The 25859-nt window shown below is 42.8% G+C and overlaps 1 protein-coding gene across 6 annotated transcripts in view; it reads right to left on the bottom strand.

The window, feature by feature from the left end:
- Nucleotides 1-25859, bottom strand: part of DAAM2 (dishevelled associated activator of morphogenesis 2) — a 209868-nt gene that overhangs the window by 35575 nt on the left and 148434 nt on the right. For 5 of the 6 annotated variants that reach the window (XM_054819166.1, XM_054819169.1, XM_054819168.1 and 2 more), the window contains 10 exons: nt 25657-25760; nt 23457-23523; nt 22408-22525; nt 20747-20885; nt 19230-19288; nt 18635-18819; nt 17358-17675; nt 10352-10459; nt 6917-6949; nt 3442-3548 (listed from right to left, as the gene is read on the bottom strand). In XM_054819166.1, coding sequence (XP_054675141.1) covers nt 3442-3548; nt 6917-6949; nt 10352-10459; nt 17358-17675; nt 18635-18819; nt 19230-19288; nt 20747-20885; nt 22408-22525; nt 23457-23523; nt 25657-25760 — 1238 coding nt within the window. The remainder of the gene's footprint in view (nt 1-3441; nt 3549-6916; nt 6950-10351; nt 10460-17357; nt 17676-18634; nt 18820-19229; nt 19289-20746; nt 20886-22407; nt 22526-23456; nt 23524-25656; nt 25761-25859) is intronic. The other variant, XM_054819170.1, reaches the window with a different exon arrangement.

The following is a 25859-nucleotide window of genomic DNA, read 5'->3' as shown; positions in this document are numbered from 1 at the left end:
GGGGTGGGGGGAGGTGTTTTAAGATTTGATTTTATTTCTCATTCCTCTACTCTGTTTTGCCTAGTAATAAATTAGATGAATTCCCTCTCTTAAGTTCGGTCTGTTTTGCTCGTGACGATAATTAGTGAGTGATCTCTCTCTGTCCTTATCTCGACCCATAAGCTTTTCGTTGTACTTTTTCTCCTCTGTCTAGTGAATGAGGGGAGTGATAGAGCAGCTCTGGTGGGCACCTGGCCCCCAGCCAGGGTCAACCCACCACAAACATTTAAAGATAAGGTACAACAAAAACAGCAGAGCAGCAAAAATACTACTCGTTACTTAAGTAATGGAGGCAGGGAGAAGCCATACTGGTGAGAGAGGTCAGAGAAATTTCCAGCTGCTAGGTGAAAGCAGGGAAACACAGGGATCTGGGATGACTCTTCCAGACCACACAAGTCTGACAGTAAATCTCCAGCCTGGTGGAAACTGAAGACATCAGGAAATTCATGAGGGATAGCAGATTTCCAGTGTGACAGAAATAACTGTATGCTGGAAACACCATTAAGAAAGCCAGATTTGAAGCTGGTGGGTGCCTGGATTCACCACAGACAGATGGTTCCATGTCCTGGTTGAATTATGGCCTACTGGAAATACTGTGAGACAAACTGATCTTGTGCCTATTCAAACCTTTACAGTTGGCCTATGGGACAGAGCTTCGGTCTGGATCCATCAGGCTCCATTAAACAAGGGCAATTACATCCTTCCACTGCAGGAAAAGTGAAAGATGCTACTATCAAGTAGTTGAAATAGAGCTTTTTTTATGAAAATAGAGATGAGAATGGGGAGGAAGGTTTATGAATCTGTTAACTGTCAGCAACAATCAGCCAGCTATTCAATTTTCATCTCTTTTCAATCTACCATGCTGCAGTCTCTCTGTGAAAGCAAGCAAGAGACATCTATTTCTCACTCTAGCTAGGTTTTGGCTTGTTGGACCCTATGAAATATGAGCTCTGCCTGACCCCTTCTAACACAGTGTTAGTAAAACAAAAACATTTGAGTAGTGGAGGGAAAGAAAACCCAACCCATGCAGCTATTTTACTTTAAAGGACACGACAGTTTAGTGTAAACAAAGGGGGAATAAACTACAGGGATATATGCACAGTAAGAGTCAATTGGAAACAGCTGTTGGCAGATACTGTGGCAACCTGAAAGCTGGGGCTGCAGCTCAGGGTTGCACAAACTCTCTTTGTTTGTCACCAATTTTAAATCCCCTCTCAATGCACGTGTGTGCACACCCACATGCACACATGTGTAAGGTGTGCTGCAGAAGCAGCAAGGGCATGGCAGCAGCCAGGGATGATTTGGCTGGGAGTCTCTCTCCTTCAGGGTTAAACCTAGAGGAGGAAGAAGTGGGGTAATGAAAAAAACCTGCAAAGGAGTCGTAAAACCCTTTCAATTATTGTCTGCAGCCAATCCTCCCAATTGCTGTCTTTAATAATAGAACCATATAAGCACAAAGAGCAGTAAAAGGCATGAATGTAGAGGTGCCATTTTAGTTCCCAAAGATTTTTGCTTTTCTACTTGCCTTTAAAAGGGAAGTTTGGGGAGGAGCAGCAACCCTGGGCCAAGCTGTAAGAAAGCCCTGATGTCCTGGGTGTAACACTAACTGTTACAAACACTCAATGACCTAAGCCAGTGATAGCTCCGGTGACCGGTGTTTCCCATAGCGCAGCACAGGGAAGTTAACAGGGCACAACGCAAACTGGCAGGCTCCTTAAAGACAGTGAGCTCAGTCTCCAAATCTCTATCATTCATGTTAGGCCTGCTAAAATAAGATCAGGATATTTCCTAGTGGAGAAGTTGGCAGTCACAAACCACAGCTTTTCACCTCTGGTTTAAGTCCAGACTAGCAACTTGAGGTGGACTGGCTTCACTGCACACTTGGAGTGAACACACGCCGTGTACCCTGAAGTGCAAGGTTCATGCTTCAATGCCGCTTTGCTGGAGGCAGCAGAAGGGAAGACAAACCACAGAGACTGTCCTGGCTCTCTCTCACCGTTTAGAGAGGATTCCTCTCAGGTAAGAATGGGCCAGACTTGCACAGCAGAAGAGGTGAACAGTGAAAAACACATACTGCTGTCACCCACACTGCTTTTGTTTTGGGGATAGAAAATGTTTACAAATAAATATCTAGTGATATTTATCACTACCAAGTCACGGACCACCTTCTTGGATCCTCCTCAGCCCAGCCACCTGCACACATTATGTTACCACTTCTAGGAAATGTTCCATGTGCTTACATGAGTTAATCTGAACCCCAGACACACTTTAGCAGGTCTGTCAAACAGCATGAAAATCCTGTTGCCCCTATGCCTCCCCATTGCTCTGCCCCAGCCTGCAGTCAGCTGCCAACACCAGCAAAGACATGCATTGGCAACTGCTGCAGAGAGAGGAATGTAAGCCTTCCCTCATTGCTGGTTTGGATGGGGGGGGTCCTGCTGACACGCGGGCTAATGCCACATAAGTAGCATAATGAGTGCCTCCGTGGGTTTCACTAAGCAATGGAAAGAACTCACTCCAGGCCTGGTGGTCTGGCTGCAACTTTGCTTTTAACTGTTAGCTTGCTAGAGCAGACAAGCAACCACGTCCACACGACGCGCATTTTCTACCCATCAGGGAAACAGTGTTATTGCTCAGTACTGCCACAGCTTTCCCAGGATCTGTCTCCAGCCCCACTGTCCCTCCTCTGGCAGGAAAGGCAACTTTCTCAGGTGGATCAGTGTCTGCACAAATTTGATGTTTAGTGACAGACATCCAGCCCAGTACTCATGTTGGTAGAAAGGCATGAAAAGCATATAGAGGCACCTAATGTCACAGCATTTGAAAGCATTAGAGTCATTGCAGGAGCATGCAAAGGCAACTCCTGGCTTCCAAAAACTAATTTACAAATACAAGACCTAATTCTTGAATATCTCTTTTTACATTTACCACTCATCACCAAGAATCAAAAATTATAAAGGTGAACACCACTCTCAGCTCTGCTGTATTCCAGGGAGATGCTCAGAGCAACATTTAGAAAAAAACCCATACAGAACAGACACAAATGACATACACAGAGCGTGGGGAACACATCACTTGCAGTGAAGTGCAAGCACGGCCAATGAGCTGCTTTCATCTACCTACGAGTACTGATAGTTTTGTGGTGATGAGTGTTCAGATATATCTTGGTGTCTCTGTCTATCTGTTTAACGCACAAAATGTGTGTGCATATGTTTATTAAGTGAGCTAATACTTCAGAGAGACAGGTACTTTTATGATACTGCAAGAGAGGTTTCTCTGAAGCTCTGCAGGTATTAGCAGGTCTAAGTGAGAAAAGAAACATGCCCGTTTGTTTACTTCCATCCCCTCTTGCCTCTTTGTTGACCACAGGATACTCTGTGAGCTAAGGCTTATCACACTTACTTGGAAAGGAGAATGACACAATTCTGGGCCCTCCGGCCGTCAATCACAGAGAGCTCTTTCACCTTTCGTGTGGAGAGGTAAAGGTCTTCTGTTGAACCCATCTCTTTCTGCATATAATTCAAAAGGGGAGGGGGGGGGAACAATCAGTATCATGTTTCTCACCCAAGACTGATAGACTTAGCTGAATGTAATGAACAAAACCCACCCCAACCTGGGAAAATCCACCCACATGGTGAGAAAAGGAGACAGAAAACAAGTAGGTAGATCCTGTGTTACTAGACAAACAGAAGTCATTCATTACCACCTATAAGACCATCTTTGATTCCAAATACTGGACCTGATTCTGACCTATTGGACTCACTCTACCAACAGTTATGTTATTATTATTTTGTTATTGTGCAAAACTGGCATGACAGGGAAATCAGGCACATTATGGTAACGCCCACTGGTGTCACAGCATATCCTTCAGAAAATGCCTCCTGCAGGGTTACACAGCATTCTTGAAAGGCTGCAGCCCAATCAGGAAAAATCCTTCCATCATCTCTTAAGGCTGCCACTGGACCAGTCCAATCCATATGAAATGAGAGATGCAAAGAGTAGGGCAAGATGGCACTTATCATACTAAATATATCTTACTAAATGGTCAACATCTACATATGAACTAGCCTCTCTTTTTAAAATTAATTAATACCTTTAATGGTACAGAAACCACTCTTTTTTCAAAGTTCTCTGTATATCCCCATTGCCAAACTCATCATCTGGAAAAAAACTGGAAAATCCCCATCCAAAATGTTTGCCACAGCACACAGAGAGAAACTATTTGCAAATCCAGCCTGACCATCCAGAAGTCTCTGTCTCCTTGTCCTGCCTATACACCAGAGCCATGGGATTTGTTTCAATTCCAAAGGTTGTCTTTCTATAATTACTTTGAGTATCTTTTAATGGCATTCCTTAAAAAGAAATAGGGGTAATGATAAAAGGTGTTATCCTGGATAATAGCTCTCTAGTTACCAACAGAGAAGAAGGAATTGGAAACCACAGTTTTTATTTTCCCAGTTAACCGCTGCTGGAATATCTTTAGAAATGCCTTTCCATGATATCCATATTGTCATGCCTTGAGATTTTGAGACTTACCAGTATAATCTAGCTTTGAATGCACCCATCAAATTAGCAAGGTGCCTTCTTTCTTAGGACATAACAGCAAGCATGCTGAGTCAGATCAAAAGGTCCATCTACCCCAGTATCCTGTCCCTGAGAGCGGTCAACAGCAGGCACCCAGGGAAAGGTGTAAGATCATGGCAAATGTACAGTGGTGCTTCCCAGAATTCATTCCCAGGACTCAAGGTTCTGCAGCTCAGGGCTTACTTACATCAGCATGACTAATCCACTCCGAGATATTTTGACATCCAAATATTTGAGAGTTAAATGTAAATCATAGATTCATACTGCCAGTTGCCATTTGAGTTCTTGGTACAATCAACTACAATGAGCCTGTGTAGCTCCTGGATATACACAGGATTCCTACAACCACATCCAAATGTGCTGCAGTGAGCCACCACCAATACTAAGTGGCATTTATATGCAGGTACAATGCACCAGCTGAAGACATGCACAAAATAGTTCTGCTGGATGCACCCAAAGCATCTAGCTTGGCAGAAAAAAATTGCAATGTTACTTGACACATCAAATAGTATTTCCAAAAAAAGGAAACTTGTGCATTTGGCACACTTGTTGGTCTGTGCTCTTGGTTTAAAAGCTTCACTGTCCCTCACTAGTTCATGTTTGCAGACAGGCACACCTGGTTAGTGTTAACCAGCACCCATCCCAAGGAAAAACCCAAATTATTTCAGGGTTTGGCTGTGTGTGGGGGGTGGGGGTTTAGGAGGCAGCAGGGATTGGTATAATAGTCTCCATTTCCAATTCCCCAAACCACAAGGTTCAACACAGATTAATAACGAACTATTCAGACATGGCCCACTCCTTGGTCATAAGGAGTGGGCTAGTCTCATCTAAAAATATATTCTCTTCAACTCATATTGAGGAGAGAGATATTTATAGATACTTGGAGTTGTGTGTAAGCAAAAGCAGATGAAGCCTCAGGTTTTACTGAAGCCAGATTGCAAGCTTAGCTGAAGGAAAACAGATTGCATATGAACTATCGGCATTTTCTTAGGCACAGAAAAAGAGGAGCAAGGGGGCAGTAGTGACCAGCTTTTGTGAGATAGACCAAGCACACAAGGCAAGAATAGTCAGAGCTGTTGTCAATCTGACAGACAAGATCCCTAAGTTTTATCCCATCACTCTTTACCAACTTTCCATCTGGAATAACATTATATTATGTCCATCAAAGAGTATTTCAGATTTCAGATTTTAATTGCAAATTCAAAAATTAACTAAAATTTCAGTACTGGGATGACTAGACACGTGGAATGTGTTCATCATATTGCTGCCCTGTTTCAAATACATTTTGATTTTGGTTAGCTGCAGAACTCGTGGTCTGGTACCATGGCAGCACCCTAGGTTGCAATGTCAATACTTTAGGGAACTATTTCTACCACGTTGACCTGTTTCATGGTGCGTGCTGTCATGATGAAAGCCAGTAAATGGCCCAGAACCATGTGTTAGCCTCACCCAGTGACAGAGGTCCTGACCAGACTTTCCAAATACAATTCCCTGAGCAATCATGGTGAGGACTATTTTCTTCTGAAGCCACCAGAGACAGTTGCAATGACATGTAAACAACCCTCTTCTGAGAGCATTGCTCTCCCCAAAAGTGTTGCCAAGAATTTTGCTTAGGATGATAAATAAATTGAGAGGTAGTCAGTTTGATGACATGTAGGCAGTCTGATATCTCTACTTCATCTAAACACCATTTCAGTCTTTTGCTGAACTTTCTGAGGGTTTCAGCAGTTTGAAATAAAGTAGGCTTTGCTCCAGTCTAAACCTTCTGCTCCTCAGCTGGCACAAATTGTCCTGCCCAACCAAAGTGCCTTCTGGTTCTACAGAAATAAGGACTTTCTTTATCAGAAATTCTGTGGCTAGTGAATACATCTGGAGACTTCAGTATGGTCCAAAGCAGATGGACCACAGATGGGAACAGTGGGAGTGAAGGCCCACTTTTAGAGCCCCTTTTGTTCTCCACTAGAGAGACTATTAGTTTGGTTAAGGAAGAGTTAATGTTCACATTCTACTTTGTCCCTGGTCTTTTTCCTCAGGACCATCAAAAAGGGGACTACAGACACCATCAGAAACCACAGTGAGGTTATGGCTAAGTGAAAGAACAGGAACTACTTCCTGTCGCAGAGCTAATACAACTAAAGGAATTTTTTGTACCACCTTCCCCACCTAGAAAACAGAGGTGCAAGAGCATATGAAAGAGTAGCATGAGATGAGTCATGACCCCATAATGGCATGGTGTAGGACTTCACCATCCCACACACTGCAAGAGGATCAGGAGGCAGATAATGATACTCACCTGCTTACAGGAGGAGGGGTTAGTTAGCAGGTCCTATGCAGGCAGCAGCCACAAATAACGAAGAAGGAAACATGCCAAAAATTAGTCACAGAGAAAGATATCAAGTTTAACAAGGCAGCTGAATTCAGACACACACTGTTTTCTAACAGAATAAAATGCTTAGCAAGTAATACTGGCCCAGATGGTTCAAAGGTATTTCAGCATTTCTTTGCATATTTTAAATCAGCAGATGTTGGGAAACTAAGGGTTCTACATCTTTTCTGAAAAGAATAAATTCAGTCTCCAAAGCATAAATCTCTTAGGTCTTGAAACATTAACTAGGATAATGCTTAAATACCTTTACAAATCTAGTCTGGAGCCTTACTGAAAGAACTGCCAAGGTTAAAACTTGAGGGTCAGTTCTCCTCTCCTGATGCATAGGCACAGTTTGCCATTATTAGTAACAACTTGTTTCAACGGCACATTATACCCTTCAACAACTTATAGCCAAGTATTTTGAAAGCACTGTGTAACCGCCAAAGAAGCCTCACAGTACTACTGGGTGACAGACACCAACTATTTCACAACATATTCCATATTCCAGGAAAACACCAGATATACTGAATCAAAAGGTCAATATTACACAGTGAGATTGGAGCAAGGTCAAAAGACAAGTGTAAGAATTCTTGGTCCAGCATTCTGTACACTGGACAATTCTGGTTTCCCTTGTAGCCACCAAAACTAATACACTGGGCTTGAGAGAGGAGAACAGACCCTTTGTCATTAAAAAAATGAAGAAGAAAGAAAAGCTGTTTAATGTAAATGAAACTGGAAAAAATATGAAGATCATGTTAATAACAGCAAAGAAAGAAATGTCTTTATCTGTACTCATTCAACGTTTCAGATGCACAAGAGCAGGGCTTTGCGTTGACATTTTTCTTTACAGACATTTGGATGAAGTTTAAAAGTCACAAACCCAGGGTAAACACATACTTGGCCAGAGTGTTGTATTTCCAAAAATAAGAGAGGAGAAAAGACTAAGTGTGAATCAACTGGAAAAGTTCTCATAAGATTTTGATTCAAAAGCAATTTTGGTTGCCTGGTCTTTAAAAGAAAAAGAAAATTGATGAGGACTTCTTGATTGGAATCCAGTTCATACTGGAGTGAGTATGGATGAAAAAGAAAGTATCACATAAAGTAATAACAACAGAATATTTAAGGGAAAAAAAGCCAACAAAACCCTCAATGAAAGCGGGAAGGGCAGCAATGCACCTAACTACACACAAATATGAATAGCTGACATAAGTGATACTCTAGTGTCTGGAGCCACTGTCATGAAGTGTGCTTAATAAGTATGGAAGAGAACTGTTCTGAGACCCACAGAGGTCACTCTGAGGTGATGGCTCCATTCCAGTGGGCACCGGTAAGGGTCAGGTTAGTTTATGGTTGAATAGGCCAGGCTGCTTTTCAGTGGTTGGTGATGCAGCCATAAATGTTGATTCTAACTGGGAGTTAGCAAAACAGGACAGCTTTGGCTTTGGCTTTTGGGGCCCAAGGCCTTGCAAGGTCATTTCTAGTGAGTAAGCTGCACTGTTTGCACCTGAAATACTGGAATGGCACCTTGATGCTGCAATGGCTACTCACGTGCACAGATGACAGTCTGGCTACTTGTAAGACCACTGGGAGCTCACCACCCTAGCCAAGCTGTTGGCACAGGTTCTTAATCCAATTTTGTAACAGCACTGGAGTTTCATGTGCTTTTCCTCCCCTCTGTGCCAGTTTCGGCTAGGACAGAATTAATTTTCTTCACAGTAGCTGGTGCAGGGCTGTGTTTTGGATTTGTGCTGGAAACAGTGCTGATAACACAGGGATGTTTTCGTTACTGCTGAGCAGTGCTCACACAGAGCCAAGGGCTTTGCTGCCTCTCACCCCACCCCACCAGCGGGATGGCTGGGGGTGCACAAGGAGTTGGGAGGGGACACAGCCAGGACAGCTGACCCCAGCTGACCATAGGGATATCCCATACCATATGGCATCTTGCTCAGCATATAAAGCTGGGGGACAAAGGAAGGAAGGAGGGGACATTTGGAGTGATGGTGTTTGTCTTCCCAAGTAATGCTTATGCATCATGGAGCCCTGCTTTCATAGAGGTGGCTGAATATCTGCCTGCCCATGGGCAGTGGTGAATGAATTCTTGGTTTTGCTTTGCTTGCGTGTGGCTTTTTCTTTAGCTATTGAACTGTCTTTATCTCAACCAACAAGTTTTCTCACTTTTACTCTTCTGATTCTCTCCCCCATCCCACCGGCAGGAGTGAGCAAGTGGCCGTGTGGGGCTCAGTTGCTGGCTTGGGGTTAAACCACAACACCCTCTATGAACTAAGTTCTTGTTTCAGGGAATGGGATTCACAGCAAGGGAGAGGAACCTACTGAAACAGCATTTGCAGGAGCAGAATGAGAAATAAAATCTCATCATGCAATGGGTAACATCACATTCTTCATAGTTTCAGTTGGGATGCTTATCTAGGTGGCTGTGAGCTAGTAAATCAGAAGAGTTATTGATTATGTTTATTCCATTAGATACAAAAATGTGAGAGAGAAGGGAACAGATGGAAAGTCCAAAGACAAGGGATTTGTTTGTTAATTTTAAGGTACGAAAAAGTTAATTACAATTACAATGAAGTAGTCATCATCACTGTAAAGCTTAATCATAACGGCTGCTTATAGCAATAATGTCTATGTCTTTTCCTAAAACTTCAGAGCAATGATCCAGTTCTGCAGAGTACAAAAGACTGAATTTCTCCAAACATATTCCAAAAGCAAAGGAAAGCTCAGGGAGTTCATGGAGTGCAAGTACAATCCCTCTCCTGCTAAATCTCATTCAGCGGCGATAGACGGATTGAAGGTGACTTGCTTTCCAAGAAAAAGAAGAGGGGAAAAAAGACATTCTAATAAATGGCTACTTTTAAAGTATGCTGTTTGTGTTAGAATCTGTAATTCAGACAGTTTCTGTCACCTAGCCAGTTGGGTCAGTTGGCTGCTTAAGAAAAAATAGACAAAGCAAAAGACAGCTAATTCAGTCACCTTGCTCACTACTCAGGCAACTGCAGACTTTTTCTCTAGATGAATGGGAGAAATAGAAAGATGGATATCAAGCATGAATGTAAAGCTCAGGAGCTTTTGGAAGACAGTGGCTGCTGAGATCAAATAGAGCATTACCTGTTGGGAGCTGTTGTCTCTGAGAGCTGCCCATTAGTATGAAGTATGTCGATAACAGAAGGCTATTCTCTGCCCTATATGTCCCCCCCACTTCTTGTGGTCTTGTGATTTTTTGAACAGTGGCAGAGCAGCAAATGATGCATCCTGACTGCAGGTGGACAAGGGCCCAGATCACTGTCATGTGTTCTTTCCTCCTCCAGAAATTCAAGGAGGACAAGGTAGGGAAGAGTTCACCCCTACCTGGTGTCTCTGATACGCGGAGAACATCTTTTCAAAATCTTCTAGATCCAGCACCTTGAATGCCTTCAAATCATCAATCTCATTCCAAATTGTGCCATGGATCCTTTCCTGAAAGAAAAGGTCATATTTTAATGAGATAGCAAAAGCTTTTAGCTAAGAACATCCAATCCCATTTGGACAGATCATTGTCTCCTGCTCACTGGCCATATTCGTACGTACTACTGTTGTCATTTTAGAGGGCACACTTTGTTTCAAGAGTCAAAGGAGAAAAAATAGCAGCGTGGTTTTTTTTGATTTTTTAAACATACTGAATATTTTGTATTTTTCATCACAGCAAGCCTCTCATGAAAGGGCACATTCCAAGACTAGCAGGCCACATCTCAAGCAATATGCATGATCCCACAGTACGTTTCCTTTCAAGAGTGGCCATCTGTCTAACACAGTGATTGTGGTCATGCTGAAAGAAGTGTTACCATCGTGAGGAAAAAGCTTACGAAGGGCACTGATGCGTGACAAACCCCAGACACATCTTCCCTTCTGCAAATTTTGCCAGGTTCTGTTGTAAACCCCAAAGGGTGTGTGGTTTCCATTCTGCCTGCCTGTGAAAGTAGTTTAAGATTTTATTTTATTTTACTTTTAAGGCTCTGAGCCTTTGAAGTCTAATTGTTTCCTATTACATGATCTCCCCTGTCTACACGAGTTCTTTGTTGACTCAGATTGACACAAACTATACCCAGATCTCTGAAAGAGCATCATCCACACTAACTGGAAGTGTTCACAACCCACATGATACATTACCCTGAATACCAGGGAATCCTAGCTGTCTGGCAGATGATTAGCATGGAGGGAGACAGGCACAGAGTCCTCCTCCAGCTTTGCTGTCCACTAACCCTGGACCAAATAAGCTCTTGTAGTACACGAATTAGCTAATCACCAGTCATCCTAAACTAGGAGACCTTGGGGTCTCCTGCTGACATTCTCAGGACAGATGTCCTTGCTGGCAAAGCAGACACAAGGATTGAACTACCTTCTCCTTCCTACTGACTGTTAAAGGTGCATGTTGTGTGGGACAAGCTTTGGGCAATTGCCCATTCAGAAAAGGAAAACATGCTCTTCACACCTGACAACACTGTCTTTCAGTTCATTTAGTATACATTTATTGTACTTGGTTAACTGGAAAAATAAAGAAGGTGTTGATTAAAAGACAAAGCAAATGGACAGAAGGGATTGTAAAGAGACCTAAGCAAACCCCAGGAGATGAAGAGCCAGCAGAATGCTGATGCAGAGAAAGCCAGGAACAGCAAGCAATAGCAATGAAACCCTCACACAGGCTCCAGCTCTGAAGTACCTGACTTCTACCTACACAGCAAAGTGTGTTAACACTTCATTATCAGAACTAATTAGGAACAGGCTCTACTTCCCATTCACAGTCATCAAAGTAATGAGGGAAATGTGCTAAGCCACAAGGCTCAAGGAGCAAGGAAAAACACCTGATGGGAGGATGAAACGAGGAGGAAATAAAAGTGTGAAGTGTTCTGGAGGAAATTCCTGGCAGGGCAGACGCTGCGGAGTAAAACCAACACCCTCCCTCCAGAGGCAGCCTGTGAGTGCCTGAGGGCAAGGAGAGGTGTCTGCGGTGCTATTTACAGTGAGAGCATATACTAGGTGGGAGCAGCACCCGCCCCTGAACAGGCTCACCAACATCACTGTAGCGTTCCTTGCAATCAGTGTGGCTTTTCTTTCCGTAGCAGGGAAAAACATCATGACCCTGTGACTGTAACATGACAAATGAGTTTGGGAGGCTCATCTCAGCCAAAGGAATAGGAGACAAAGTTAATTTTCATTTTATCCTAACCCTGGACTCTACTGCCAACCTTAGCCAGAAGCATCTAGGAGGAGTGTTCATTCTCATTCAATTTCCAGGCTGGCTTTATAAACCTTGAATTATAAATCCTGAGGGATGTATTTGAACAACAGAGCAGTTCTCAGAGTTCCTCACTGTTTCACATTGTCTCATCAAACACTGACATGGAAGAGTATTTCTTGACAGGAGCCAGCGGACATGACTTTGGGAGCAGTCTTTAGAGCCATCATTAGGATAGAGCCCTGAGGATGCCAAAAACCTATGTGCTGTGTTTGGCAGAAGGCTGGATGTGACTCAAGAGACAGCTACTCATGTGAGTCTTGCCCATCTACCTGTCCGGCTGCAAAACTCTCATGGGAGTGAAGTTTCCCCACAAATGGCAAAAACAGTGAAAACGTGCTGCAGAACGGGCTAGTCCAAATGAATTGCAGAGGTGCCAGAACAGGCAGACCCGTGACTCACAAAGGGACTGCAGAGAGTAGTTCTCGTCCATACTTTCCCAGAAAAATAACCCAAGGAAGTGAAAATTATTCTTATTTTCAATTCAGATTCATTTTAAGACCCAGGCTGAATCTGGTCCTGTACAGATTGGTTTGTATGCTACTTGTAGCAGAAAGACAAATTCCAAAGCAGCACCCATTGCAATGGTATGCACAAATGGAACTTTGACCCGAGAAACCCAAACGGGCTAATCCAGTCAAAGAAAAAACAAAGCAGGCAGAGGTATAAACAACCTTTGTTACACAAAACACTTAAAATGGGGCTGTCCCTTCTATTTCTACCTTAAGCTCTGCCCTTGAAAACTTTCATGTTGCAGCCAGATAATTTCCTACACTGAGTTCTTGCTACTCAGTTATGGATTAACTGGCTGATAGTTCCTTGTCATCAGCCAGAGAGACTGAGCGTTTTAAGAGAAACAGACTTGCATAATGTGGTTGCTATGATAAATGATTCCCTCAGCACCATAAAAAATATTTATGGTCCCTAAATAACAATTTGAAAATAAAGTAAATTCTTTATTTCTTCTTTCCTTTTTTCTCTCTCCTTAAAAAACAAAAAAAAAGAGACAAAAAAGAGAGGTCATTTCATCCATAACATGCTTTTCTCCTTTTCTCCCCATATTTATTTATTCATTCATTCTACAAGTCTTCCAAGATCTGTGGTTCCTCTGATTTGCAAAGTCTTGGCCCCCTTTGAGAAGCAAATCCTACGAACTACATTTCCCAGCGTCCTCTACAAAATGGTAGTACATACTAGATAAGGAAACATCTGCTTATCAGAACAAATATTGGCAAGGCATTTGCTCCATCAGGTTGAGTTTTCGGTGTGTTGCATTTAACAATTTGCTCACTGTAGCTGCTGCAGTTATGTCATTCCACCTTCATAATGAAGCCCAATTTGCTGAGTTACCTACCGAGACTAGAGGATGACAGTATTTCATGAAGCTACAAATCATATCAAGCTGTCCTCTGCTACATCTAAGAGATGATTTTATTTACCCTGAAAGATAAATAGTGATACTCCGCAAGTCACCAAAGTCCATCATGCCTCAATAACCTCACAGTATGAGTGAAAACTTACAGTACTTTGGGAAAGCCTTTCATTTGTCCTGCAGGTCCAGAGAGACCATAGAAACTATAAGTGTCCTGTGATTACCGGAGCAGTCAATCCTGCTTATTAGTAGGTTAATATCTGTAAAATATTAATCATCAAAAAGTGAAGCAACTTAAAATTTTTATTCATAATTCCATTTTGAATCTGAAAAAGGGATATGAACAGAGTGTGTTCTTCACATTTCTCTCTTGCTATCAGATCCTTTCCTCAGTGCAAGAAAAATCCACTTTGAGCAAAAATTGTATTTCTGGCATGTTTGTTAATTGAGACAGCTGTTTTATCTCACTGTAGGACTAGGCACCACCAAGGCTATTATGAGTAGCTTCACACTGAGATTTTGTGGAAATCTTTCCATTAATTTTGAATCTCTGGCAGGAGTCCTGCATTATTGTTTGCCATGATCCTCAGGCTGCTTTTAGGAAGAAAGTTCCAGAAATTGGAATCATCAATAACATTACAGAAACATTTTTTTTTAAAAATAGTGTCAAAATGAACATTTTCTGTTTATGTGATTTTTGGGGGGTTTCGGTGGTGGGTTTTTTTCTTTAAATCCTATGTGGTACGTAGAACAAATACCTTTCTTCTGAGACAATTTCACTCCGGTCTATTTAGGGCTGGCTAAAGAAAGTCCCGTTCAGATCATGGATGAGAGTCATTACCAGCCTGACTCTTCATGGGAAACTGCTCCTCCAGCCAATGAGATAACAAACAGGACAGTTGAAGGTTGACTTGATTTATTCTAATAAATATATTAATTTGAAGTTATCAAAGAGGTAATTATATTAATCCATACTTCCAGTGTGCTTGAAACCAGTTCATCATTTGGATTACCCATAAATGCCTGGTCCCTGTTTGACCTTGGGTGTTGTGTAAAATTCAGAGTGGGAGAGCAAACTCGACTTGCTGTCCAGAAACAAAGAAAGGAATCTTTCCAGGACATTACAGTGGTTACATTGCAATATCTTTTTCTTAAAAAACACAGATCTTTGGCACTAGCACTACTGTAGTGCTGTATGAATGGAATTCACAGACGATGCTACAGTGCTGTATGAATGGAGCTGTGGTGTGGAAGGGCTTCACCAGAACTCAGCCAATCCAGGCATCTAAATGGCTTTGCCACTGATTATCAGCTCACATCAAAGCTCGTACAAAATCTTTAATTCTCAAAGGAAATTAGTGGGCTGTTGGAGTTTCCTTGTTAGATGCATGAATATTTTCCAGTCAAACTTTTTTTCGTGGTGCCCATGGGAACTGTGGACAATCTGTTATTGTCAGCTGCTATGAGTTTGAATATATTTGATCATTCTCCTAACACCCAACAGCTCGGTCCTTTCCTTCCAAAGACAATATCAGCATTGGGAAAAAAGGTGTCATATGAATTGCCCTGGAGGACAGCCTTGATTCTGCTACCAAGAAAGTACATCACAGACAAATCCCTCTCAGCTAACCCTGTCCACACTTCTCTCAGGCTCTGTTGGCTTCCTCTCATTGCATTGGACAGAAAGGGGTTCGCTGTCATGTGGGCTGCCTCAGCCCTGGCATCATCTTCACACTTACTTAAGAAAGCTTAGGAGATAAAGTCTACTAACTGCTTTAAGAAGGATGGTGTAAACAGTATGCAGAGATACACAAGAGCTGAATAACGTATTTGACCTGGCTGCAGCCCTAAGCTTGTATACAGTTCTGTTTCCAGCGCTGTGTCACTGCACCTCGCTGTGTTGCATGGTGCAGACATGCCGGTGCTCTTTGCTAACTAGACTGGTCTTTTATATAGATGGTGTCAAATGTATTTTTCCTCAAAATGTTTGTGTGGGGAAAACTTGTATTCATGTGAACTGGAAATTAAATGCTATCACAAACCACAATAATACTATGCATGCTTCCAGGCCTCAGTTTCCAATGCTCAAAAGCTCAAGATACACTGCTCCCAGCCAGTGTGCTTGTTGTGAGTCTTCATACATTCTTGTACGGCTACTTTGACAGTTCAGGACAACACCACAGAAGTGCTGCAATGGTAACAAAAGGCAAAATGAGGCCACCCGACCTGCCTATGACTTTGCATTCAGAGGATTCGTATTCATGTGAACACAAAGTGCCTGGTACTGAAGCAGGGAATCTAGGATAACTGATGGAGATGGCCAAAACCTATCACCTCCTCCAGCAGTCAGTGGAATTAATTCCATAACAAAGCGCACCCCAAATAAAAAGGCAAGCCACCCATGTCTGCACCACAGCCTCTGCAGTTTTGCAGAGACCTTACTAGATCAAAACACTAACAGTGGCAAACACCCCAAAATGAAGCCCCCATCCTTTTTCCAACTATTCTGCCTTCCTCAAAATAGCATCTTTTACCCACCTCACCACCCAGGTCTTCAATTTTATTAGCACAGCTGCCTTCACTCCTAACCAGAGGGCAGGATAAGCCTACAGTTACTGTACACTAAACAGAAACACCTGTGACTCTCTCTTTTTCATATACATTCATATACATACATATATTAGTTATTATTTCTTTTCTTCAGAGCACTAAGTACCATGTTCTGCAAAGGAAAATAAATCCCCATCCCTACATTCTCTCCCACACCCCCCACGTGGCCTTGACAGACAAGCACAGACGGTGCAGCAAATATTTCACTTCACTTTATTTTAAAGAAAAGGAGAGAGGGGGAGAGAGAATTCTTGTGGCATTCCAGAGGTCCCTGGACACTCATTCCAAATGCCGGAGTTGGGCCCTGGGTGAGTTTCAGTCTAAAAGAGAACCTGGGTTTCTAGGCAGCCATCCAAACTCAACACAGACACTTTTTTTCTTTCTAAATCAGTTAAAAAAAAATAAAATTAAGACCTAAAGAGAAGGGGAAGGAGGAAAAAAAAAAAAAGAGAGAAAGAGAGAAGGAAGAAAGAGAAGTGGAGGGAAAGGAGAGGCAACCAAGGTAGCAGAAAATGAGCGCAACAGGAAGAATCCAAGGCCTCTGTTTTCACTGCTGGATTGAAGTTTTATTGCCAAGAGACAGTTGTCACCATTCAAGAAGGGCAGCTTTCCTTGTAGCCATGAACAAATGGTGAGGAAAATCAGGCCACCTTTCTCTCCTTGGTGACTGCTGCTGCCAGCGTAGAGGAGGCTGGTTTTGGAGCCGGTTCTCACCGGCCCCTCACGTTTTGCCCACATTGGCTCTGGCTGTCCTTTTCCCTGGCATGCAACGAGGGCAGCTCTGGCACACCAGCCCTGGAGATGTCCAGCTCTGGCTTACATAGCCAGAGTCCCACTACAGCTTTGCCTAACTAGTAGCATGCCCAGATCTACTGCAGCTCAATCTAACCAGCACCTTGGTCATCACAGGAGATATGCGGCACTGCTGGAGACCTGGGGAGACTCCCTCAAGACAGCTGCTGACTCCTACTGTGACCTCAGCCCAAGGAAAGCCACAACAGCACTCGCTTCTGTCGCCTTGCACTTCATGGCACTCGCTAATCAACACCTAGTTATACTTAGCAAGTAAATTAATTGCTGAGAGTACTGCAATTTCTTACCTCACTCAGCTTAGCCCAGTTGAAGGATTTCAGTGGGTGTGAAGGCTGTGGGATAGATTTCTTCTTCAGGCTGGTGCTACTGCTGCTGAAGGTGGTTGTTGAAGGGGGTGGCATCCCCATGCTGAAGAAAGGTGGTGCTCCTGGTGGGGGAGGAGGTCCTCCTGGAGGAGGTGGTGGAGCAGGAGGAGGGGGACAGCTGGAGAAAGGCAGAGGAGGTGGCAGCGGTGGCAAATTCTCAGACATGTGAGAAGAGGACAAAGCTAATGGGCCACCTGGAGGGGGTGGGGGTGGGGGTGGGAAGGAAATGCTGCCCCCTTGCTGGAAAATAAAAAACACACAGAAAAAGAAAGCAAACAGTTTAAAAGGCACAATAACTCCATGTTGCCAGTCGATGCGATTTTATTACAAGTCTCAAAATATTTGATGTTTTCTTTAAAGCCTCCTGCACTCAAAGCCATGCAATAAAGGGAGGAATCTCAGCTTTCATTTAAGAGAAAGTTTCAAGCCCTTGAAGTTGTAGAGAAGAGCTTGAAAAAAGGAACCATAAATGGCTCAGAAAAACAGAAAGCTAGTAAAAGAAGCCAAAATGTATTATTTTCTCCTTATGTAAGAAAAAAAGAGAAAAGTTCAATCTTATGAACTTTTGAACTCCTGGGCTTTAAACCTTAGGGTTTGAAATACTGAATACCTGTCATTAGGCCCCACTAATGCAAAGTGGGAGAGGGAAGGAGGGAATCAATCTGCTTTTTCCAGCGTCTAACATCTCAGGGCCGTGTCCTGGGGACTTGAGGCTCAGGCACGCTGCCGGGACAGAAGCAGCACCAAGCAGGAGACAGCAGCTGCAAATGTCACTTCTGCAGAGCTCCAAGGCAGTACAGATGCTCTTGAAGAATGACAGGAGTCCTGTTTCTTCACTAAATTTACTTTTGTATCTGGGAGACTTGTCTCTATTCCACTGAAATAGCAACCAGGGCCACCCTACTCAGCAGGAAAAATTATGGCTGGAGGAGGACATGTGTGCTTCAGCAGCTCCTGCAAGGAAAGTGGCTGAGGAGAAGGAATGGAGTGACCCGTGCATTATCCATTCTATACCACCAGTTCAGGGATTTTGGTCTTACCTAAAAGCTGAGCAGCAACTAAGTATTCATCTCTGTAGCTGGCTAGACAGACTCTTTCTACACTGACCATAGAAAGCGTTTCACTCATAATGTGCTTTTGTTCATCATTCACTAGTTAGCAGGCTTTAAACAAGGATGGGACGAGTCCCAGTCTCATACCGAGAACTCATTAAGTTGAGCCACCAGGTCATTCATCTGGTCCCGGGTCTGGCGCAGCTCCAAGGATTCCTTCTGCAGCTTATCCTTCATTTTGTTCAGTGTCTTCATCATTTCATCTTTCTCCTGGGTCTTTGTCTCACATTCCCGCTCCTTCTTCTCTAGTCTGCTCATCAGTTCAGCATGATCTAGGGGGAACAGGCAAGTGAGGCTGATGAAATAAAGCTCATAAACAGTCCCCAAAGAGATGCAGGTTATACTGAAATAAAGCTGGCAAATCTGTCAGTTCAACTGGGCATGTATGAGAGTAGGAAAAAGAAAACAGCCTGACTGTCTTGACAGTGATCTTCAGTGATCAAGACAGCGATGCCCAAGTTTTGCTTTGACTGTAAAATCACTTCATGTGAGAACTGGGGGAAGCCTCATCCTATGAAACACAAACTGATCACCACGAGACAAAACGTACTGGAGGGAAGAAAGCAGAGTTTGTCCACGAAAGGAAAAGTTGTGCCCAGCTCTGCTACCTGCTGCTCTATGACTGAATCAGGATCAGTCTTCCCTCCTCTTTTGCACCCCCAAGCACAGAGGGGATACTCACCTTTCCGAAACTTCTCTGCCTGGTCCCTCCACTGCTTGACTTCATTTTCATTCACCAACCTGAAAGATGAAATCAAATCATTTAAACTTGTTCTGAGCTACCCAGGCTGAAAGGCAAGTGGCCATTATGTGTAGTGATCAGCAAAAGGCAACCTGGTGAATTTACATATTTATCAGGATCATACCAGGATCATACCAGTGGTCAGGCTGGTTCCAGATCCTGATCCTTACTGTAGCCAACAGTTAATATAAATGTGATAGCTTGTTGTTCAATGTTCTGACAAGGGATAAAGGAATGCCTGGGGGAAAATCCTGATATGTTCCTGTCTTCAGGTAATGCCCTCAAAGTGCCAAGTCTTCTTACTTTGAAAGAGAGGTCATCACTAAAATAGTCATAGCTGCTGTGGGTTACAAATTACCCCACCTTTAACATAAAACCAGATTGACATATTTTCTTCTACTTTCTGTGCTTCTATTTTTTCTATTTTACAAGGTGGGAGGATGCTTATCTATTAGGTAATATATGAGTTACAAGGCAATACTCATATCTCATACTGGCACAGCTATTTCCTATTACTGACAGAAAATATGCAGGGCATGCTGGGGATTGATTAGATATGCAGAATGAGGAGTAGCTATGAAAGTAGAAAACAAAGATCAGGCACAAGGTCTACGATGAAGTCTGATATACAGACAGACAGAGATAATCACCAGCGTATTTTTCTATGATGATAAATCAGTTTTGATTTTGGCTCATGCCTGTAACAGGAGGGACTGTAAGATTTCTAGTACAGGAGAATTTGGTTTCATATGAGGCTTATGGTCTATAAAATGCTCTTTTCAGTGGATAATTCAGAAGGGTAATGGGCCATGAATTACCTGCAGAGGCAGATGGATGGGATGAAGAGTCCAAAAGTTTGGCTAAAAAAGGACTGAGAACAAGGAAGTTGAGAAGAGAGCCAGCTCATGTAGCTAGACTTCTCAAATGATGCATCCTATGGGAAAAAATAATGGTAGTGCCCTCAGCCAAGTCTGTGGGTGAGAGCATGCAGACATTTTATGAAGAAGTAAAAGGTTTTGTGTGCTAGGTGGGGGCTGCTTTCCACTATTTCAAATCTTTCTAAACTATGTGTTCATTAGTGAGGAATGAGATCTAAGTAGAGATGACCACTTTTTTTTTTTTGGGGGGGGGGATATCAATGAAGGCTTTCATCAACATTCTGAATGAAAAAAGGCACATGAGGAAGCCTTGTTACAGTATCATGGGTATTTTTTCTGCTCTTCTAATAGCTTAATATTAATAGAAATTAGAAGCCAAAGGCAAGGACTTTGCTAGAAAATACAGTCTGGTTAAGATGTCATTAGAAGGAAACTATTTAGAAGACTAACAAGACAGCAAGAAGCTGCAAGTTAAAATAAGAAACTCCTCAGATATGATATTTTATTTCCTAAACACCTGCATACTTATCATATATTTTTACCTGCATAACAGAAATAAACAATAATAATGTAGCTTACATTTTAATGATATTTTTGACATTGAAGTTTTCCAATGGAGCTATATCCGGATCATCTCCTCGTTCATCCTGAAGAACAATTTGTTGGAGTATTCTGTCCAACAGCTGCCACTGCTGGAAGGTTCCTCCATTCCTCTTATCTGTATGGAAAAAGACCAACCCATGAGAACTTCCATTTCCATGCCAAAGTGCACAGACCTGACAACAGGCTGGCATTCCTTCCATTTCCACCTTCCATCTCAATCCTGTATGTAGTAAATTATAGAACACAAAGCCCAACTCCAAAGTGTTGCTAGCAGATTATTTACAAACACCCGGCCTATTGGAACAGCACATAACAGGCATGGGCAGCTCTGTGCCTGATTTGCACATTCACGCTGTGCAACTCTTTTGACAGAGTAGCTCTAACTTGCACTTTAAATGCCTGCAGAAGTGATTCCTTTGTGATAGCTGTTATTCAGTATTGTCTGGGGCTTGTTGTTGGGGGTTTTTTTAAGTACCTAGGTAACATCATGCCCAGGCACTGTAAAACCAATCAGATGTTTTTATCCGCATGGTCAGTGAAAGTCAATTGGCATGAAAAATTCGTGCAAACATGACCAAAAAGTGTGGAGAGAAAGAACAGAAATTGAACCAAAGGGACTAATCCCATGGATATCAAACAGAAGAGCCAGAGCAACATGAAGTTCATCTCAGCTCCCTGAGTTACATATCCTAGACCTTTAGATTCTTTAAAGCTGCTCCAGTACAATCCTGTCCTGGCCTGGCAGGATTTAACCTTTCACCACCAAAAATCCAGGTCAATACCTGAAGCTCAAGTACTGTCTGAAAGAGTAATACCAAGGAGACCACTGGGACAAACAACTGCTTGAATTTGTGCATGGCAGTACTTGAATCTAATGAGTGTCTGAAAACATACCACATTACTTTCTGAAAAAGCACACCTCAGTACATCTCCCTCATGCTCCCTTCTCAGTTTGACTGCTCAAGTATGGTTGAAAGTAATGAAGAGCAGCATCTGATACCTAAGAGGATCAAGGCAGGCAGTTCTTTAGTGATCTTGCTATGCCTTTGCTCAGCTGCTACACTGCAAGGGTAACTGAATTATTTTATTACAGTTAAGAAGAAGATTCCTATCACTTCTCTTGAAAACAAATGCCAATGTTGCTTTTCAGTTTGAGTTCAGGAGCTCCCCACTGATGCATTGCCATGAGATAGCAGCCTGAAGACATACTGTGGAATTTCCCAGTGACAGAACAGCTTTCAGTACTGTATTGTTTCACCAGAAAAAATCCTCAGTGCATTTTGTTAATATACAAAATGGTATCTATTTCTGGGAATTCCCTGTTCTAGAGCACAAGAGGTCTTTCTTTTTTAAAACTTCTAATTTAAAATCATTAAAAGCTCTGTCAGTGACTAACTGGAATATCTCAGCTACGTAATTTTATTTGCAAGTGCCAAGAGGTCAAGCTGCTGCTTTAAGTATGGCAACAAAAATCTGCTGGATTAAGTCAGTCTAAGATACCAAGTCCCTCAGCCACTGCCAAGTTCCGAATGGAAGACAGGGGCAGTGTGTCCTGTTATCTGTGTCCCTGTACCTACAAGCAAAGCTTCACCCAGTTCTTCAATACCCCTTGCTCTGGAAAACTGTGATGTACTCACATGGCATCTGCAAGCAGTGTTGGAGGATGGATAACAAATAGGGATAGGCATCTGTGTGCTTCAGTCTCTTCTTGATCAGCTCAAACATCTGAGAGGCGCTTTTTGTATCGATGTGGATCTGAAGTGAGAGCAGGTAGTGAAAGAACAAATAAGAGAAAAACCATGCACAGTGACAGCCCAAGTGTGAAAGATCTGATCAACACAGAGACAGACAAATTTCCAGCAACTGGACCTCTGCAGGGTCTCCTGCAATGTCCACCTGCAAGTGCCAGTGAGGAGCAGGCACGTGGGTCTTTCAGACCAGCATTGTCCCACTCCAGTATGGAAAAGATTCCCAAAATAAAGGGCTAGAAAGGTGGGAAGCATGCAATGCCACTAAGAGCTGTTCTGAAGAAAGCGAAGCATTTGAGTCCTAGAAAGTGGTGGCACAAATAGTACAAACTAAGCAGGAAAGGGCTAGCTGTTCTGTATCAGTGTACGGCAAGAGCTGGTCATGAAGAAAGAGGAAACTGGCTATTCTGGACCCTACAGCCTCTTACGGTTACTAGAGTTTGTGGAAACTGTCCTTGTTTTATGCTCATCTTTAAAATCCACCCAATCTAAAATACTGATCCTCTCCACAGGCTCTGAGATGACAGTCTTCAGGAGAGTTTCCTGTAATCTTGGGAAAAGTATCAGAGAAGAGCCCAAGCTTCACCCATAGTCCTGGAAAGGGAATGTCTGAAACTAGAATGCATCTGGATCATCAGGACTGAAAACACATGAGCAGGGTTGAAAACCTCCTCCACTCCTGAACCTTCAGCCAAACAAAAGACAGACATCTTTGTTAAAGACACTTGGCAGAAGCCCTGTCTGCGATCATTGTTTTCATTGTTCGCACATCACAGACCCCCTACTTGCTAAATGAGAAACAGTGAAAACAAGAGCACCAGCTACTCTTAACACCAAAGTCAATCTTTATTTTCAGGGAACACAAAGGGAAGTTGCACCAAGCATCCAAAGTGGATGTTCAGCTTTGGCAAGTTCTGGTGCTCCAGTGGAAAACTTACCAGGTCAAACCGCTTGGCTAGTTCCAGGTCATCTTCATTTCTGACCATCTCAAAGAAATCTAAGTGCCTAAGAGAAAACAGAAAAATGAACCAAACAAAACCTGCCAATGTTCATTGCATAATTCAGACTTAAACTAAGCGTGTCACTACAGAAGCAGCAACACCTCATTTCCAGCTCGAACATTTGGAAATTGGCAGGCCTTTCTTACATGAAGTGCTGGGATATATATGCAAGGCAACTCATGGTGGTCAGTGACAGGCCAAAAGGAATAGCTGGCTGAGGTATGCACGCTCTTGTGCTAAGTCACTGTGTTGAGGTAAGGCTGATAAAAATAAACATAAAATAGGAAAGGGATATTCTGTTTGTGATGAATGCAATGCCTGCAGTTATAACACATTTATAAAGAGTCCATGCCGTACTTGTTAACCAGATATTAGATCATTAACAAGCTGTTTCTTTTACAGGGCAGAGCAGAGATGCATTCAGCGGATTAGTTAAACAGCAAAGCTCACAGCTCTCTTTACTTTTGCCTATTGATGAACACAGCAACATGCCTCTGTTGGGATCTGGGGGACCTGGTGAAGGACACATTTGACCATGGCATCTGGACTTCTCTTGCACGGAGGCCAGAGCGCAGCAGATGATGTGGAGAAAGGCTGTGGCACATCCTGCAGTATAGACCTGGCATATACTCTATGCAATCCAAGCATCTGGGATCCTCTCAAATCTCTGTTGTCATTCACATCGCGGTAACTTGTAAAATCCAAAAGTGACCCTAAGCTCCTCCTAAACACTCCTGGTTACTGACCAAAGGAACAGAGATTGCCTTCAGGACAGATTCTCTTCTTGGTTATAATGTTGTAGATCAAAAGTAACATTATTGGTTCCAGCTCTGTGGCAAACCTCAGACACATAGAACTGCATGCAATCTTTCCCTGTGACATTAACACACAGGTGTATGCCTCCACCTGCAGAAAGATGTGAGGCCACTCTTTATGACAGGCAGTTGATGCCAACCTGGTGCTTACACAGAATCTCAGGCACATTACATTTGCCCCCAGAGACAGCTCTATCACCCTATAGCAGATCCTGACAGTGGATGTTTGAGAAAACAGCACCCTGAAAGCTGCAGGCATAGCCTGATCCATAGGTTTTTTCACCATGTGCTTTGGCAAACTTGACACTTGAATCTAGGAAATCCCAGATATCAGATACCTACAAATCAGCCCTGCTCTGTAGGAAGGGGCTTGGAGTAGCAGACAATAAGGGATAGCAGCACATCAGCAGGTCAATGCCTCTCCACAAAGCTTAATGCGGTCACAGGAGAAGGTAGACTCCTGCGGCTGCCTGCTCTTACACCTTAAAATGCCCCATTTTGTTAAGCAAATGAATTTTACCAGGCTCTTCGTTGGTCCATCAGTCTTTTAGCTTCTTGAAGCGTCTCAGTCAAATTGTTCAGATTGTTTACTCCAAGTTTATTTCAGCATGTGGCTTTGTGAAGGGTTTCATTTAAGCTCATTAGCAGCTTCAATTACTGTGGCAAAATATGGAATTGCTAGCGGAGAAAGCATGTATTATCCATATTACTTTTAACACAGTAATTTGAAGGTCCCATTCAATGTTACATTTTGTGCAGTAGCACAAAGTAGATGCTCCTCATTCTGCTCTCGTGCCCCCTTGGCATCTCTACCTCTTTGTCTACCACAGGTGCCTCTTCTCTCATAGTTGTGCCAGTGCCACAGTTTGGGAGGGCATGGAACAAGCTAGATCACCGACCCTAAAGAAAAACCTTGGAAACTCAGAACCTGTGCTTTGACCACACATACTCAGTCTCAATGAAGTACTAGCTTCCCTCCTGCCTACCATGGCAGGCTTTTGTTCCGGTTTTGCTACAAGAGAAAAGAATTAGATTTTTGTTTTTATTATTTTATCTTTTTTCATTCTGATTGCTGTCCCCAGCTTAGAAGAAAAACAATTCAGGAACTCCTTGCCACAGCCACTGCCAATTTGGTATGTATGTTTCCTACTTCATCTGCTGATTTTAATTTTAAGGACAAATCTCCTTTTTTGTCTTTAAAGGGAGTCAGTTTTAGGGAGAGAGAGAGATGGCTTTGTGCTCAAATCTGAAACCCAAATGGAGAAGAGTTTCTAAGAACTCTTTCTGTTGATCAATAACTGGTCTCAGAAAACATCTCTTACCGGTCCAGCGTGGCATTCTCATGTCCTCTTAGCTTGTCAATGACGGGCTGAATTCCCAGCATTAGAAACTCATATCGTAGGTGTAATCGGAACTCCAAATTGTCCTTAAAAAGTGTGAGAAAACCAAGTTATTGGGTTCCAAAAGCTTCTAATCACATTAAAAAAAAAAATTGCTTAAAACCTCAGTTCTTACCTTTTTAATA

The sequence above is a fragment of the Grus americana genome, chromosome 3, assembly GCF_028858705.1.
Source record: "Grus americana isolate bGruAme1 chromosome 3, bGruAme1.mat, whole genome shotgun sequence".
Lineage (NCBI taxonomy): Eukaryota > Metazoa > Chordata > Aves > Gruiformes > Gruidae > Grus > Grus americana.
This window is presented reverse-complemented; position numbering and strand designations above follow the sequence as displayed.